Source organism: Dryas octopetala, chromosome 3 (assembly GCF_963921425.1).
Source record: "Dryas octopetala chromosome 3, drDryOcto1.1, whole genome shotgun sequence".
Lineage (NCBI taxonomy): Eukaryota > Viridiplantae > Streptophyta > Magnoliopsida > Rosales > Rosaceae > Dryas > Dryas octopetala.
Window position 1 is genome coordinate 18,007,692 of NC_141368.1, and position 18,510 is coordinate 18,026,201.

Genomic DNA, 18,510 nt, shown 5'->3' on the forward strand with positions numbered 1-18,510 from the left:
AGCGCGAGCGCGAGAGACAGAGACCAGAGTGAGATGAGAGAGACATAGAAAAAGAAAGAGGAGAGACTCACCTCAGCTGCTTATTGATGTTCCTGCTCACAGATTCTTGTTATCCAATTATTGCGTTTTGATAAACAAGTGTTAAATCATTGATTAGGTTTCTGAATTAGTAGATGGATATGGAAAATTAGGGTTAATTTGGCTTAATTTCTCATTCTTCCCTCTCTTTTTTTTCAATTTTTTCCTCTGATTTTCGGTGATTTCGGTACAATATCGAGGATTTCCGATATTTATCGAAAATATTGTCCCCTATCGGTATCGTGGACTCCAAATAGCGACATTTCGGAATGTCGGCCGATATTTTGAACACTGCCAATGAGGTATGTATGTGCATAACTTAAATTGCTGAGAATTGTGAAAGATATATACCAGTTTGTCTATGTGTATTATTTTTTCTTCCAGCTTACAGTCATTTGTATATGAATATTGTTACTTACTAATTGGAGCTGGGGGTGGATATCGGACAGGAAAAAGTAAAAGAAGGTCCAAAAGTAAATTCCAGCAGGGGAAGTGAATTATCTGATTTTCCTGCGCCAAGGTCTCTAATTGCCCCAACTATAGTGCATGTATCAAGGCCTGATGAAGTTGAAAACACGAGGAAGGATCTTCCAATAGTAATGATGGAGCAGGAGATAATGGAGGCTATTAATGACCATTCCACTGTTATTATATGTGGAAAGACTGGATGTGGTAAAACAACCCAAGTTCCTCAGGTAGGTTTGTTGTTATTGTTTTTGTTGTTCTTATTATCGATGTTATAATGCCAGAAGGCCTTATGGTGAAACATTCAAAAACCCAACATTTTCCCTTGGATAATTAAAATTTATAAAGATGACAGTTTAATTAATCATGAACAAAATAGTAAAAACTTAATATGTTAAATAAAAAAATTTAAAATGAAAGATAAAACAAAAGTCCCTGCTTACTAAGTAGTTAGTGCCGGATATGCTTGATCTTTCTTATAATTATTTTTTTTTATTGCTTGATCCTAATTCCCTTGAACCTCCTAATTTTCGTATTTCGGTTGATATCTTGCAGTTTCTTTTTGAAGCTGGCTTTGGTTTAAGTGGTATTATTGGTATTACTCAACCCCGCCGTGTTGCAGTCCTTGCGACTGCTAAGCGAGTGGCATATGAACTTGGTCTACATTTGGGTAAGGAGGTTGGGTTTCAAGTTAGGTATGACAAAAGGATTGGCGAAAGTTGCTCCATTAAGTTCATGACTGATGGAATATTACTACGAGAACTCCAGGTTCTTTAAGAAACTGATATTTTTAACACACACACACACACGCTATTACTGTCTCGTTGAAGCTATTACTGTCTTTCTGGTTAACACACACACGCTATATATATATATATATATTTATTTATTTAACTTCCTATCTTTTAGTATGTTGCCTCTTGTAATGAGATTTTTTTGGAGTAGGCTTATTTAAATGAGTTGTCTTCGTCTAATTGTAGTTAAATAAAATCTTTATTTTGTAGAGTGATTTTTTGTTGAAGCGATACTCTGTCATAATTGTCGATGAGGCCCATGAGCGGAGCTTGAACACAGACATGCTTATCGGAATGCTTGTGCGTGTAATTTCTATTCGTCAGGTGAAGCTCAAGAATGATTCTTATTGCTAAAAGTTTTATTAATCAAAGTTTATCACCCATTTGTCACACTTATTTGCGTGTGATGGCAGAAACTTTATGCAGAGCAGCAAGAGTTGGTGCTTTCGGGAAAAACTATAGGTCCTGAACAAAAGATTTTCCCATTAAAGCTTGTGCTGATGAGTGCTACCTTGCGGGTGGAAGACTTCATTTCTGGTAGAAAGCCTTTTTGTGATCCCCCACCAGTTATAGAAGTTCCCACCAGACAATTTCCAGTAACCACATACTTCTCAAAGACAACTAAAGATGAATATATGGATGAAGCATATAAAAAAGTTTTAAAAATTCACAAGAACTTGCCATGTGGGGGCATACTTGTCTTTGTCACCGGGCAGAGGCAAGTAGAGGACTTGTGTCAAAGGCTACGTAGAGCTTCAAGGGAACTGATTATGAAAGCATCAATTGGGAGTGATGTCACTGAAGTTTCTAAAATAGATTCTGTGGAGGATTTGAATGAGATTAGTGAAGCTTTTGAGATTCATGGTAATTCAGCTGACTTTCAAACTGACAGATTTAGCTTTGGGGATTCATATGACTCAGAGACAGAGAGTGAGCTAGAATTTATTGGTGATGGTGGGGATTCGTTGTGCCAAGATACCCCAGAAATTGATTCAGAAACAGAGAGTGAGCTAGAATTTATTGGTGAGGATGGGGATTCATTGTGCCAAGATACCCCAGCAATTGATGGGAATGTTGCAGAGGTTTTAGGAGAGAATGGGAGAATGGCATCACTGAAGGCCGCTTTTGAAGCTTTGGCCGGAAAAACTAAATTAAACTCTAGTTTAGCTGGGAAGCAACAACCTATTTCAGTTACTCTACAATCTTGCTCTAACCAATCCAATCGTAGCATGGGGAAAAAGGGTGGGGTTGAAGATGGTAGTTTTCCAGGTGCACTGCATGTTCTTCCTCTTTATTCCATGCTTCCTGCAGCAGCTCAGCTTCGTGTATTTGAAAACATTAAGGAGGGAGAACGGCTTGTTGTTGTGGCCACTAATGTGGCTGAAACCTCTTTAACTATACCTGGGATAAAGTATGTTGTTGATACTGGAAAAGAGAAAGTGAAGATGTACAATTCCTCAAATGGCATGGAAACATATGAAGTTCAGTGGATTAGTAAGGCATCAGCTGATCAACGCTCAGGAAGAGCTGGAAGAACGGGGCCTGGCCACTGTTACCGCCTTTATTCTTCCGCAATATGTAATAATGATTTTCCTGACTTTTCCTTAGCTGAAATATCCAAAGTCCCTGTTGATAGTGTTGTCCTTCTTATGAAGTCCATGAAAATTGAAAAGGTAGGTCCAAAAAGTATTTTGGTGCTTGGTCTTTGTATAATCTTCAAGATGTCTTATTGTATTCTTTGAACTAGATATGGCAGACATACACTGGATGACTGGAAGATCTCTTGATTGAATTTAAGCTATTTGTTTGCAATTAAATATTTTGAAGTTTTCTTTTGGTAACTCATATCTAGGGTGGGGATATGGGTTAACTTGTCTCATTGGGGTTAGATTGGGGTTCAATAAACCCTGTTGATTTGCGTATCTTAATTACTGTAGATTTATCATTCATCTTCTTAATTTTGTCCATTGTGTTGGATGGTTGTCTTGTTCCATCTGAAAGTATGTTTTTTTTTTTTGGGTAAGAAAAGTATGTTTTTTTTTTGCTACTATTTGGTGTTATTTGGTCCATTATATGTGTTCAATAGTAAATGCCTTGTGCTTTCTTATACACTGGACTTTTCTTATAACATATGACCTCTTTTTCTTCTTTTTTTTTGGTGTATCCCAGGTATCCAATTTTCCATTTCCAACTCCTCCAGAGGCTGCTGCCTTGGTTGAAGCAGAGCGTTGCTTGAAGGCCCTTGAAGCACTTGATAGCAATGGAAGATTGACACCTTTAGGGAAGGCCATGGCTCGTTACCCCTTGAGTCCTCGCCACTCTAGGATGCTCCTTACAATTATTCAAATCTTGAGTAAGGTGAAAAGTTATCCCCAAGCAAATTTAGTGCTAGCATATGCAGTTGCAGCAGCTGCAGCTTTGAGTTTGCCAAATCCTTTTCAAGATAGTCACAAAAAAAACCATGACTTAGATGAGGATGGAAATTCCAGTAGTGCCCCAGTGAAAATTAAAGTTATAGACAAGCAAGAGAACTTTATCAGAAGGAAGAAACTAAAAACGTTTCGTGAAAAATTTTCTAATCCCAGCAGTGATGCTCTGTCCAGAGCTTATGCTTTGCAGTGCTATGAACTTGCCAAGAGCCCATTGCAATTCTGCGAAGACAATGCTCTAAACCAGAAAGTCATGATAGAAATATCCAAGCAGAGAAAGCAGCTACTCAAACTTGTCTTTAATCAAAGTGGTGTTTCTGGTGGTGAGAATTCAAATGAATTTTCATGGATCCATGGTAGTCTGGAAGATGTAGAACATGTTTGGAGGGTTTACCATGATAAGAACCCTCTTTCATTGTATGAGGAAGAGCTCTTATGTCAAGCTATCTGTGCTGGTTGGGCAGATAGGGTTGCCAAACGCCTTAGAGGAATTAGTTCAGGGTCATCTGAAGGAGATAGAAAAGTTCGTGCAGTTCGGTATCAAGCCTGCATGGTTAAAGAGACTGTGTTCCTCAACCGCCTGTCATCTGTTTCTAATTTTGCACCTGATTTTTTGGTGTACAGTGAGTTAATACGGACAGGGCGACCATACATGCACAGCGTTACTTGTGTCAAATCAGAATGGCTTGTTGAGTATGCTCGGTCTTTCTGCGATTTTTCTGGTCCAGCCCCAGTAGATTCCAAACCGTACTATGAGCCTCTAACTGACCAAGTATTACGTTATGTCACTCCAAAATTTGGTCCTCATTTGTGGGAGCTTCCACTGCATCGTTTGCCAATTGGTAATGATAAGTTTCAAGATCGAGTGCAAGCTTTTGCTTATGCTTTGCTTGAAGGACAGGTTTTGCATTGCTTAAGACATGTTCGTAAGTTTATGGCAGAGCCTCCTCATAGTATTTTAAAGCCAGAGGCAGCAGGTCGAAAACGGGCTGTGAATCTTTTAGAGAAACTGAAGAGAAAAAAGATAGACAGCTGTGCTATGTTAAGAGAGGTCTGGAAGAAGAATCGCATGGAATTGTATCCAGAAATCCTGGACTGGTTTAAAAAGAGTTTCCGCTATTATTTTGAAGCCCTTTGGTCAGAAATGCTTGGTGAAGTTGTTTTAGATCCCCAAGAACGATACCCCAAGAAGTTGAAAAGATTTTGAAGAAAACAAATAATAATAAGGCAATGGCTGGTTTGGAAGTTGAGGTTGGATCAACGTACTTATATTTATTGTTTCTCATTGGGACCGGGGTTAGATTATCACTGTATGACATAATTTTCTAGGCTATTTAGGATTCAATAAATTAGTTACTTTTGTCCTCGATCTTATTATTAATATTATTACTATTATAATTCATTCGTATGGAAACAGTTCGAGTGTACTGAATAACATTATTATTTCAGATTTTTGAATGATCTGATGCTTATTATTTTCTAAACAACCTTTTGTTCGTCTGCTAAGCTATATTAAGTGCAGATGATGGTACTTCATCTGATGTTTATGAGAGGCATTTAACATGTGTCTATGAACAAATGTGATCTGAAAGCTAATTAAATGTTGATTACTGGGATCTGATATTTGTAAACTTTTGCTTGTGTGATTTGTAACTATTTAATGTAGGAAAACCAAATGTGAGTAGTGAGAAGAAGGAAGATAGTAGTGATGGATGGTGTTGAGTGATGATGGTAGTTGTCCATCTGCTGTTGAGTCTATAGACAACATCTTTAGGAGATGCATGCATGCTTTGAAAATCTGAAATGCTGTTGAGTCTAGATGTCCAGCTGCTGTTGAGCATTAACTGATATTGCCTCTTCTTTCTCTTTAGATTTTAATGATGGGTGTGAAATTTGAACCTCCTCCTGGGTCTCAGATTCCCATCTTTCCATTCATTAGGGAATGGTTTGAGGCTAATAAGAGCAGTTCCTCTGAAAACCCCTAGGCAGATTGTCTACTTGCACTGGTCTACTTCCCCCTCATGGTTGGTCCAAAATTTACATTGATGGTAGCTGCATTACTGGAAAATTGGTGCTGGTGAGCTTGCTCATAATTCTGATGGTTTTGGTTGAAAGGCTTCACTGTTAATTTTGGGGTAGGGACTATTATGGAAGCAGAGCTTTGGGGTATGCTCAGCGGTTTCTTGCTGGCTTGGGAATAAGGGTTACAGAAATTGAGATGGAAGGAATGTGATTCTGTTGCTGCTGTGCTCTTGGTGGACTTGTCCTGCTGACCTTAATCACTCTCTTGGGCCTAATTAATGGGTGTAAGGAGCTGTTAGATAGGGATTGGGCCTGTGTTGTGGGCATGTGTACAGGCAACAAAATGGGGCTGCTGACCATTTCGGCTTCCCTGAGTCATGGGCATGATTTGGGTCTGCATGTGTTTAATGATCCCCCTCATTCTTAGCTTGTTAACTAATGATATTAACAATGGAGGTCCAAAAATGAAGAAGGGGTAGAATTACTGCATGAATACAAGCTGTGGCTAATGGGTACAATCATAACAAAAATCTATAATGAAGTTGCTAAAAGCAGCATGTTGCTTTGCACAAAGCTACATTCGATGCCTAGGTAGGATAGCTGTACTGCTATAAATTTTTACAAAACTATGTCATATCCAAAGCTTATAACCATCTGCTCTCTTACATTCTTTTTGTTCTCATGAATCATTTCTATAACTTGCTAATCCTAGAAACAAAGAGACATACAACTAAAAGAAGTACTCTCTCACATAGAACTAAAAGAAGTACTAGTAAAGTACAAAGAAACTACTTTGGGACAACACCTACATCTTGAGAAAAAATTTCTATCACAGGTGTATACATCTTATGTTTTTATTTATCTCATCAAGTGATAAGGCATGTGATGAGAAAGACACAAGTATATGCACCCATTACATAGAAGTTTTGCTCCTACATCTTTGAAGTCTTCATGCAACTGCAAGTGTGATAGATACTTCAGCCCATTCTCCTAGGTTTCAACCTAGCACATAAACATGTCTTGGAATGAATACCCAAATAGATAGATATATAGGAAGCTAGGAGGAGAAGCAAGGGTAATGAAGATTACTTGTTCTGGGTAGGATTTGGAATGCTGGGAGGTATTCTCCGAAGGCTATCGACTACTGGCTGGGCAGTGACCACTGGCTTTTTCTTGTTGGAATGTGTATGCAGGCCGGAGAGCTTGAGAGGATGGAGTCATTGTTGTAGACAAAGAAGATGGTGGATGGAGTCTGGCTAAGGCTGTATTAGTACAAACTGAATACATCAATAAGATAGCAATGATAACTTTAACCAATGATTTGCAGCAGGATTTCATGGTTTTACTGACTCACAGGATGTTTTCTTGCCAAATGCTTGGTCTAATGTTGCTAATCATGAGTTGAGGTTATTTGTAAGCTCATGGTATGAGAGAGAGAGAGAGAGAGAGAGAGAGAGAGAGAGAGAGAGAGAGAGAGAGAGAGAGAGCGTATGTACTTTTCCTTAATAACCTTCTTATTTGCTGCTCTTAACTTATATTAAATGGAGATTGGATGCAGGAGTGTCATGTGATGTATCTTTGACTATTTTAGCTTCCAAGTTCCAAAGCCAAATCCTACAAAGAAATTTGCTTCTAGTTTTACTTATGGAGGGCAGTCATGTGATCAGACACGTGATTTAAATAGAGATAATTGGCTGTAAAACTTTGGATTCTGCCTTCTGAGATAATTTGCAAACCAAAGTTTGAAACTGAATGCTCTTGTTATTATTATAAACCTACACTTAACTACCATATGCTTCACACAAATAATTTGTCACCTATGCATCTCTGACCATCAACTTGTTAGGGAATCAGAGCATCCAAAGCTAAGCATATTCACTATGAGGACACAGTTCATAATGCATGCTGGAAATTTTGGGTTGTGTAAACATTTCTGAACAGAGCATAGCACTTGTTGGCGAACTATTTACACCTTATACTGCAAAAAGCTTTGCATCATGAAACCTACCCCATCTATTTCTTCAACCTTTCAGTCGTTTTGGTTAGCATTTTAGTACCTGAGGACAATACAAAAGGACAGTTGGGGCAAATATTTTTTGAGCAAATTACACAGAAGTACCTCAATTATACCATCTATTTCAATTTAGTACCTCAAGTTTAAAAAGTTGCATATTAGTACCTCAATTTTTATTTCGTGACAACCACATACCTCCGTTATTTTTTCCATTTAAAAGCCCGTTAACCGCCTACGTGACATGCTGACGTAACTTTAAAAAATGTCACAGACAAAAAAAAAAACAATAAAATAATCAATAAACTTTTAAAAATAAAATAAATAATTATGAAAAACAAAAAAATTAAAAACCCTAATAATTAAATTATAAAAAACAAAAAAACATTTATTTCATTTCTCTCGTCTCTCAGCTTCCCCCCCCCCCGATTCTGTCACACTTTCTCCGGCGAGACCACCTCATCTTCTTCCTCTCTCTTTCTCTGGTGACTTTCTCCTGTGACTGGTGGGTCTCGGGTTCCCACCACACTCACACCAACGCCCAAATCCACAATTAGCCACAGATCAATACCTCCATGGATATCAACAACAGCAGCAGCAGCAGAACCAGCATGTGGTGATCTACACCGTGTCTCCCAAAGTCATCCACGCCATAGTCACTGACTTCATGTCCATCGTCCAACGCCTCACCGGCGCTTCCTCTTCTCCCCCCGGCGACCTCTCACCCGCCGCAAGACTCGCCTCCATACAGAAAATGAGCCCCAATTCGTCTTCATATCACAGAGACAAGCTCAAGCACCAGCACCGGCACCAGCCCATCACCACTATTGCCACTACTACTGATGATGATGATCCCTTAATGGCCGGAATTGACTTAATGGGTCAGTTTTCGGGCATATTGTCGCTGGCGCCGGCCACTGCCGCCGATCCCAACTGGGTTTTTCTCTTCGACAGTGCCTGACCCTCAAACCCTTTCGATGTTGCATCATCTTGACCTAAGTCCCTTTGGTTTCAGCGACAGCAGCTTCAGTAATTTCATGGCTAGCCCTTCAATTTCAGCTCCTTTGATTTGTGTTGATTTATTTTGATGATTTTTGTTGATTTTTTTTATGGTTTTGGGTTGATTTGTTGGGGAAGAAGAAGAAGATGGGGTGGTCTCGCCGGAGATGGGCGCCAGAGAAAGAGTGAAGGTTAAGGTTTGAGACAGAATCGGGGCCGCGGCTGAGAGACGGAGAAAAATGAAATAAATATTTTTTTTATAATTTAATTATTAGGGTTTTTAATTTTTTTGTTTTTCATAATTATTTATTTTATTTTTAAAAATTTATTTTTTATTTTTTTTATTTACGTGGCATTTTTTAAAGCCATGTTAGCGTGTCACGTAGACGGTTAACGGGCTTCTCGACGGAAAAACTAACGGAGGTATATGGTTGTCACGAAATGAAAGTTGAGGTACCAACATACAATTTTTTAAACTTGGAGGTACTTAGTTGAAATAGAGAGTATAATTGAGATACTTGTGTTTAATTTGCTCATATTTTTTAGACTTGACAATCATATAGTGCTAGAAAATATTAGACAGAAAAAATAATAATAAACATAGTTTAATGAACCATTCTATAGGGGTGGGCACGGTGTAGTTCGGCTCACTTCACCCTTAGAACCATGCACCGCGCTATAAATGTTTTTTCGGTGTGGTTCGATGTTGTAAACCGAACAAATTAGAGAAAAACCAAACCAAACCAGACCATTGCAAAGACGGTCTGGTTCAGTGCATGCACGGTTTTAAAATAAATACAACCTATTTAAAACAAAGTTAAGAACCTACTTAAAAGTTAAAACAAATACAACCTACTTAACACTTAAAAGTTACTAGTTTACTACAAAAAAAAAAAAAAATAACTACAAGTCTACAACCAAACAAAGTTAGAACCTGCTTTCTTAATTTCTTTAGGCATTACAGGCCAACCAAACAAAGTTAAGAACCTACTTTCTTAATTTCTTTAGGTATTACAGGCCAACCAAAAAAATAACAAGTTAAATTACACTAAGTCATTAGTCATCATATTAATATCTAATTATCTATGTCTGGCTGCCAGCAGCTGCCAGCAGCTGTAAGCTTGCACCATGACCTGCACTGCACCATAACCTGCACCATGACCTGCACCTTGTCTGCACCATGAGTCCATGACCTGCACCATCTGCCATCAGCCAAGGCTCGTACATTCCAAAATCCAAGTTCATAATGCCCCTAGTTTCACATACAAAAAATAAAAAACAGGAGATGAAGACAATCCAAAATCAGATCACATACAAAAGTAACAAAAAACATCAAATTCACATAAAAAACCAAATCACATACAAAAGAGATAAAGACCACATACAAAATCAATTTTGGTATTTCACTTACACTTTAAGTTCTTTAACACTGAGTCATTGAGAAGTTGCAGGGGCAGTTTTATTGGAAGTGGCTGAGCTCATGAATTCTGTTAAAAAAAAAAACCAAGTGCACAAGTTAAGCCAAAATGAAAAAAAGTACACAAGTTAGACTAAATAAGTAAATTCAGGGCAGTACCTGCTTGAAATGATTCATAAAACTCCATTTCTTCAATGGTTGGTTCATATTGAAGATTCGATATGTCATCTGACCTGAGCCAATTTTGACAATAGAATAAGGCTTCCACCATTTCTAGAGTCAAAGAGGCTCGAAATGGATTCACAACCCTCCCCCCAGTTTTAAAGCAAGCCTCAGAAGCCACTGTGGATACTGGAATTGCAAGGACATCCTTTGCAATTGCTGCCAATACAGGGTATTTAACCCCATTGTGCTTCCACCATTTGAGGATATCAAATTCTATGTATGGATCCATTTTTTCAATAGGATCATTGACATACCTATCAACTTCATGCTCCAAAACAACCACATTGCTTGCTGCAGCTTCTTCCATCCATGCCCTAGTCATTGCATGCCTCTTTCTTCCTCCTCTAACCTCCATAGAAACTGTCCTATTGGTAGCAGTAGCACTGGAAGTACTTGAAGTAGTAGGACTAGTGACATTACTTACACTAGAGCTTGAGATTTAGGGTTTTGGGGTTGCATATTCTTCAAACATTTTAACTAGCAAAGCTTTGATCTCATTTTTCTTCTTAGCGGCATTATCTGGCTCTAAACAATAGGTTTGCAACACATATGCCAAATTTCTCAACTTGTATCGAGGGTCAAGCACAAGTGCTGCCATCAACAACTGGTTTATTTTGTCCAAATCACCCCAATACTTCTCAAATTTTTTCTTCATTCCATGTGCCATATCATTAAGGACCATTTGAGCTTCAGATTCTTCAACACTCTCATCACCTAAAACCATATCCTCATCCCTAAACAAACACTTAATTTCCTCTTCAATGGAAATTAAGTCATGAAAAGTTTCATGGACAGTAGGTGTCAAAGACACACTCATCTTCAAAGTCATGTCATAAAAGACCTTCAAAAACTGTACAAAGACAGTGGCATTGTGCCAATCTTGACTCTTGGGTGGTCCTACCCTTTTTTTAGAATTAGCAGATGCTATCATTCCTTCTTCCTCTTCACCAAACCAACTAGAATAAGCACTCTCATCTTCATCCCCAAGTCTCTCAAATGCCTTTTCAAACTGTAGAGTTGCACTCAACATCAAATAGGTGGAATTCCACCTAGTTGGGACATCCAACACCACTAGACCCTTACACTCTATTTTCTCCTTCACCACACAAGCCTTGAAGTTTGACAACCTTTGAGGAGAGAATCTCACATACTTAACAGCATTCCTAATTGCCAATATTGACTTCTCTAACTTTTTCAATCCATCCCCAACTATCAAATTGACAATGTGAGCACAACACCTCACATGCAGGTACTTTCCCCCTAAAACCATCTTAGAATTTGTCCAATGCTTCATTTTATTTCTTAAGTAATCAATTGCCACTCTGTTTGGAGTGGCATTATCTGCTGTGATGGTTAAAACCTTCTCAACTCTCCATTCTAGCAAACATGTCTCTAAAAGTTTACCTATTAAATTCCCCTTGTGGTTAGCTATGACACTAAAATTCAAAACCCTTTTGTGCATCTTCCAATCATTATCTATGAAATGTGGAGTAATCACCATATAGTTTATATTATGGCAGCTTGTCTAAGTATCTGTTGTGAGACATACCCTATGGGGTGCTAACTCAGTTTTCAATTGCAATTACATCTCTTTGTACATAGAGATGAAATGTCTCACAAGTGTCCTACGAGATGGGATTTGGAAAAAAGGACATAAAACCTCATAGAATCTCCTAAACCCTTTTCCTTCAACGAAACTAAATGGTAACTCATCAATAATAACCATTTCTATACAAGCTTTCAGACAGTCATCCTTAGTACACCCCCTAAACACTAAGTTACCTACTGTTTGGTCAAAAGACAATGTCTTTTGCCTTTTATCTTGTAACCTCCCTGGATAGGCTTTACACTAATGCTCTATGTGTTTCTTAAGTGTTGAAGTCCCATTTATAACAGGGTCTGTAGCATAGTGAGCAGGGCAGTACTTGCACCTAGCTCTTTTCTTAATAACCTGCCCTTTAGTCCCACCTACCTTAGTAACTTCTGTTACATAATCATATCTATCAAAATGATCCCATACCTCAGACTTGTCCTTAACTGGCTTTCTGGGACCAATAGGAGGCAATGGTGGATGGCCACTAGTTGGGGCAGGTGGGCAGCCAGCTTGAGTTGATGGTGATGGTGGTGTTGGTGTTGGTGCTGATGTTGGTGTTGATGTTGGTGTTGGTGTTGATGTTGTTGTTGCTGTTGCTGTTGCTGTTGCTGTTGGGGAAGCTGCAGATGCAGTAGAGGATGCATGGCTAGGCTGGCTAGGGACTTCTGATTGGGGTTCCATAACTGCCTAAACCCTTAAAAAAAAAAAAAAGTTGATGTTAACTAAATTACAAATTCAGACCCAATTCACATCATAAATGCCATAAACTAAATTACAAATTTACAAGTACATGTCCAATTAACAGTGCATCTCCAATTAACATGCCCACTGGTTCTAACATTAGAAGTTTGGGAACAAGAAAAAATACAATAAATGCCCAAGAAATTCATTCAAATGCGAAATGCCCATTGGTATCAACTATCAAGCTAGTTTCTATTAAACAATAAACATTAATCTTATCAATGTACTCAAATCTAATAAACCCTTAAATTAAACTCAATAATTCATTATCAAATGCACAATTAACATTTAACACTTAAATCCCTAATGAAAAACCCTAATTCGAACCCTAACCAGTGAATCCCCAAATCAATTTATTCAATTCATGCTAACCAATAACCAGTGAGAGATGGGAGACAGAAATGAGAGACAAGAGATGAGAGTGTGAGAGGACATACATTGAAGCTGCGACCTTCGATGCTGAGAGAGTGAGAGATAAGATCATGAAAGGTGAGAGACTGAGAGAGCGTGAGACTGGGAGATAGGGGGCGACCTTCGATACTGAGACTGAGAGACAGATGAGCGTGAGACAGAGAGACAGATGAGCATGAGACTGAGAGATAAATGAGCGTGAGAGGTTCGATACCTTGAAGCTGCAACCTTCGATACTGAGACTGTGAGAGATAGAGAGCGGCGCGAGAGAGACAGAGGGCGGCGCGAGAGAGGGTTCGAGAATGAATGTCTTTTTTTTTTAGGGTTGTCTGATGACTTGAATCACTTGATGAGTGAATGTCTTTTTTTTTTTTGGTAGGAGAGTGAATGTCTGAATGAATATGTCATATGTGATTTACTGATTTTGTCATTTTTTATTTTTGTTTTTGGTCTATTGACTTATTAAGTATTGAGTCTATTGAGTCTATTCTAATATTACAGACTTTACACTATTAATTATTTAATTATTTTAATTTAGGTATGCCACTGTCTGATTAATGAGTGATTTCTAAGTGATTTCTAAGTGATTTTGTGATTTTTAATTTGTTCTTTTTGTTTTTGGTCTATTACAGTATTTATGTATTATTCTATTTGTTTGGTTTTTTTTATTTTTTCTGTTTTAGTTATTTGGGGTTTCATTTGGAGTTTTGGCAAATTGGGGTTATATCTAATATAAGATTATAATCTGTAACTATATATATATTATATAATCTATTTGTTAGTCTATTTGTTTGGTTTTTTTAATTTATTTTATTTGGCATTTCGTTTGGGGTTTGGGGAGATTGTGGTTTCGTTTGGGGTTTGGGTAGTAGGGGTTTCATTTGGAGTTTTGGCAAATTGGGGTTATAAGTTATAAGTTATATCTAATATAAGATTATAATTTGTAACTATATATATTATATAATCTATTTGTTGGTCTATTTGTTTGGTTTTTTTAATTTATTTTATTTGGGGTTTCGTTTGGGGTTTGGGGAGATTGAGATTTCGTTTGGGGTTTGGGCAAATTTGGGTTATAAGTTATAACTATATATAAAATTATATATAAATATATAACTACTATATAGTAATGAGTATAGTATATATATAACTATATACTACTATAGTATATACTAGTATACTACTATAATTATATATTACTTATATAGTTATATATAACTATTGTAGTATGTATACAACTATATACTAAGTTACTAACTATATAGTTATATACTAAGTTTATATATAACTCTATATGCATATAACATTATTATATAGACTATAGACTATAGAGTATATAGAAATAGAATACACTAATTTTATTATATAAGATATAACTAAAATTATATACTAAAACATTATTATATATATAATATTAAACTCATAGGGTTATATAAAATATATTTTAGAGTCTAAAATAAAAATGTATAAAATGTGTATAAAAATGTATAAAATATGAACAAAAATGTATAAAATATGCATAAAAATATATAATTATATTTTTAAAAATTATTCGGTTTGGTTCGGGTTAAATGAGCATAAAACCAAAACCAAAACCGTCCATATACGGGTTGGTTCGGTTTTCTCTTACGGTGTTGACTTTTTGGTCAACTCAATTTTTTTCGGTTTTTTTACGATAGGTTTGGTTCGGTTTTTCGGTGCGTCGGTTATTATGCCCACCCCTACCATTCTATATTTTTTTTTTTGGCCATTAAACCATTCTATATGTTTAGATCTGAAAAAACGGCCCCTATTCTGGGGCAATAGTATCCACATATGGCGAAGATAAATTGGTCAAATGACTATGCATTTCGATCTTGACAAAATGGTATCATCATGCTAACATCGCAAAAACTCTATATCAATAAAAACACTATTAAATTTGGTCAGAAACTTACATGTTTTTTGAGTATCTAGTACTTGGTAAAAGCTCTTCAATTTCAATTTTCATATTAGTTCTAGCTAATTCCTTCTTCAGTCCATTCTCATTAACCTTGACATCCACAAGAAATGTCGCACAAACTGGCCGGTGGTCAGAAAACCGGGATTCTCCACGTATGTATGAAAGTTGTCTAATCCCATTTCCATGCCAGAGTATTCTACCACACCTGCAAGTTCAAACTAGTCAGATTTATTGTTAAACGCAAGGAATAAAATTTTGGGGTTCGAGAAAATTTCGATGGAAATTTCGAAGATTTTTAAATTTCGACAAAAATTAGACGGAAATGATGAAAATTGCTATCAAAATACAGAAATTTTGAATGAAACTTTACCATATATTTATTTAACATATTATCTACTAAATTGATAAAAAAACATTGAAGAAATCAAATTATATAGTAGGTTTCATGTGATATAAGATGAATATAATGCACGCTGGAGACAAATACTGTTAAATAAAATTAGTATAATGAATAAATGAAATTAGTATATTATTTATACTCTATAATCTGTACACTAAACCCTATATATTTTATAATCTATAATCTATATTGTTTAGTATATGATATATGATATTAGGGTTTAGGCCCTTTAGGGTATTTTAAATTATTTTTTATATAGAAATATATTAGAATTTACTAGTTTAGGATTTAAAAACAATTAAACGAAACACCAAAACGGCCAAACGAAACCCCAAATCATTTTTTTTTCTTTACAATTGCCTAAAGGCTCCAAACCTCAATCAACCCTAAACCTTTTAATTTTTCTCTTTTTTAATTTTTTTTCCTTTTTCCTTTTTTTTTTATTATTCTTTTTCTTTCCTTCCTTTCCTTTCCTTTCTTTTCCCCCGAGTCTCCCGTTCTCCACTGTTTTTCTTCTTCTTCTTCTTCTTCTCTCTCTCTCTCTCTCTCTCTCTCTCTCTCTCTCTCTCTCTCTCTCTCTCTCCCCCTGCCATCGCCTCTTTCTCCCTCGATCTCCCCCCTGTCGCCCCTACCACCGCTCCATTTTTCTCCAAAAACCCAGCCTTCCAAAACCCAAAACCATATCTCACCGCCGAAAATTTCGCCGAAATTTCTATAATTTCGACAATTTCGATGAAATTATCCTGAAAATTTAATAAATATGGGTTTCGATTTTGATAACCCAAAAAATTGAAATTTTGCCGAAACTTTCAAAATTTAACAACTTAAAAGTAAATTGGGTTGTATAAATATATTCTCCCAATCAGCATACCAAGCTGGGGTTCTCCTTTCCTTTTTTGATGTTTTCATCTCTCCAAAATAAATGGCTGAGTTGTAGGAGTATTTGTAAGTAGGTGCAAAGTAAATTTTTCCCTCTTTCCATCCCTTGAATACTCGCCTGCTTCTCTTTCAATCTTGAGCTATAAATACCAAAAAAAAAAAAAAAAAGGTATATGAGTGCATAACATAATGGAATTGGAAGGTTTGGGAATGTGTGTGTGTGTGTGTGTGTGTGTGTTTGAGAGAGAGAGAGAGAGACAGGCACATAACAAAAAGGCATTGAAATGCTCTAGACTTATTCAACCCCAGAAATTGTAAAATTCATGAAATTGAAATGAAAATTGTAAAAAATAAAGGTGTTACTCAAAATTGAGGCAATCAAAACTACAAAATTTTGTTGTATTTTGGATAAAAATTGAAATGAAATCCAGTGTTCATTTCCAACAAAAGAATGGCTCATTATCTGCATTGGTACTAACAATTAAAAATAAAGGTGTTCATTCAATTGCTTCAACAACTACAAGATGCTTTATCTGATTACAACTGAACAGCTTCATTACAGCAGACATAGCATATAGAAAGAAACATGTCCATATATCTTTTATGGTGGAGACATAAAACGAAAGTTGAATAACAATCAGAACTGGAATGTGGTGAGTTTCCAATTTCATGAAACACCATTATCTGGCCTTTTTTACTATTAACGATGATCCTAATATGATAATAGCCAATAATATCAGACATTGGGCAATCAACTTTCATAAGACAACTAAACAATCCCAAAATGAATATTGTTTTTATATATGTAGTCCAAGCTCCAACCTAAATTTATAATTCTTTGTAAAGTCAATTACCTGATCTTTGTCAAGAAGTGCATCCCAGTCATTGTCCTCCAAACGTTTCCGGGTTTCAGAGTAGCTCAAAGCAATGCGGTAATTTTCAAGTCCCCTAACCATATGACCTTACTAGGGCCATTTTCCACAGGGATTAATCATATAATCAGTGACCATAAATGTGAGAAAATGGTGATGGAGTATAAAAAGGATTTATAAAAACACTGTTCAATTCTTTAATAACAACGTTGAAAGATGCTCACTCATGCTCTGGAATTTTATCCGGCATCCTACTATGAGTTAGCTTAAATGGATGAAATTTAGCAGCTGCTTGATTCTTAGATATTAAGTTATAGATATTGATCATGTACGTTTTATGAGTTTGAATTGGCCAATGCACATCATTAATTTGCTAAGTGTTTCTTTGTGCGACAAGCTTGTGGTGTTACCTTCACTTGAGTATAAGAATGAGGTTTTGATTGGGTGTATAAGGGGATCTTGCAACTATTAATTGGCTTTTATATGTTATGCAGCAATTACTAAGAGGTTAATTATTCTTTACTTGGCCAGATGCATAGGTATTGAGATTTATGGCTTAAAAGATGCATATAGTAGGTGATCACATCCAAGTGACTGTTTAATGTAGTAGTTTGAACTTTGAATGTACAGAGCACAAAATAACAACTCAGGCCACTTTACAATCTTATTATATATACATTCTGGTCTTGGATCTCAGATCTCATGTCTTGGGTCTCAGGCCCCAGTTCTCGAATCTCAAATCTTGAGTATCAAGGATCGGGTATAAAGTTTTGGGTCCAAACTCTAAGTCTAAATCCTAAAATATATCAACCAAACAAGTTTTAAAAAATTTTAAAATTTTAAAATTTTAAAACAGTTTTTAAGTTTCCATACCAAACAAATTTTCATATTTTAAAAACTGGATTTAAAATCTCACATTTCCATGTCTTTTAATTTTTTTTTTTTTTTTTGGAATGGATACCAAACAGGGTCTGAGATGTACATATACAATTATACATAATGGGTGAACAGTTCAAGAGCTGGAAATGGCTAGGATGGTTTTTGTTTGGGTCGAAAAATGGCTTAAGTTCCTTGATCCTAGAAAAGAGTGCTGGAATGATATCAAGTGATGATGGCACCCAAAAACATCAAGATAGTGCTGTTTTGATCCTTGATGATACAGAAAATGCATGGGCAAAGTGTAAGGATAATTTAATATCATTTCTTTAGCCCGATGGCCTTTGGCTGAAGAAAA

The 18,510-nt window shown here is 36.4% G+C and overlaps 2 protein-coding genes across 3 annotated transcripts; one reads left to right on the forward strand and one right to left on the reverse strand.

The window, feature by feature from the left end:
- On the forward strand, positions 1-5,130 carry LOC147291505 (ATP-dependent RNA helicase DEAH13-like). Of its 2 annotated transcripts, none has more exons than XM_086236539.1 (6): positions 1-380; positions 528-773; positions 1,099-1,311; positions 1,548-1,661; positions 1,751-3,010; positions 3,507-5,130. In XM_086236539.1, exons 1-6 carry the CDS (start codon positions 348-350, stop codon positions 4,971-4,973), a joined length of 3,333 nt encoding a protein of 1,110 aa, XP_086092665.1. In that variant the 5' UTR covers positions 1-347; the 3' UTR covers positions 4,974-5,130. The 2 variants fall into 2 exon arrangements, with proteins under 2 accessions (XP_086092665.1, XP_086092666.1); XM_086236540.1 differs by having other exon boundaries at positions 1,769-3,010.
- Positions 5,131-10,879: 5,749 nt separating this feature from the next.
- LOC147291506 (zinc finger BED domain-containing protein RICESLEEPER 2-like) lies at positions 10,880-11,941 on the reverse strand. The gene has a single exon (XM_086235958.1). It carries the CDS (start codon positions 11,939-11,941, stop codon positions 10,880-10,882), a length of 1,062 nt encoding a protein of 353 aa, XP_086092084.1.
- Between the last annotated feature and the right edge of the window lie 6,569 nt (positions 11,942-18,510).

Excerpts from the sequence above, each read along its gene's own strand:
- LOC147291505 (XM_086236539.1), top strand. The coding sequence starts at position 348 with ATGTCGGCCGATATTTTGAACACTGCCAATGAG. Across the intron at positions 1,662-1,750 it reads GTGTAATTTCTATTCGTCAG|AAACTTTATGCAGAGCAGCA; the intron begins GTGAAGCTCAAG and ends GTGTGATGGCAG. Across the intron at positions 3,011-3,506 it reads AGTCCATGAAAATTGAAAAG|GTATCCAATTTTCCATTTCC; the intron begins GTAGGTCCAAAA and ends GGTGTATCCCAG.
- LOC147291506 (XM_086235958.1), bottom strand. The coding sequence starts at position 11,941 with ATGGTGATTACTCCACATTTCATAGATAATGATTGGAAGATGCACAAA.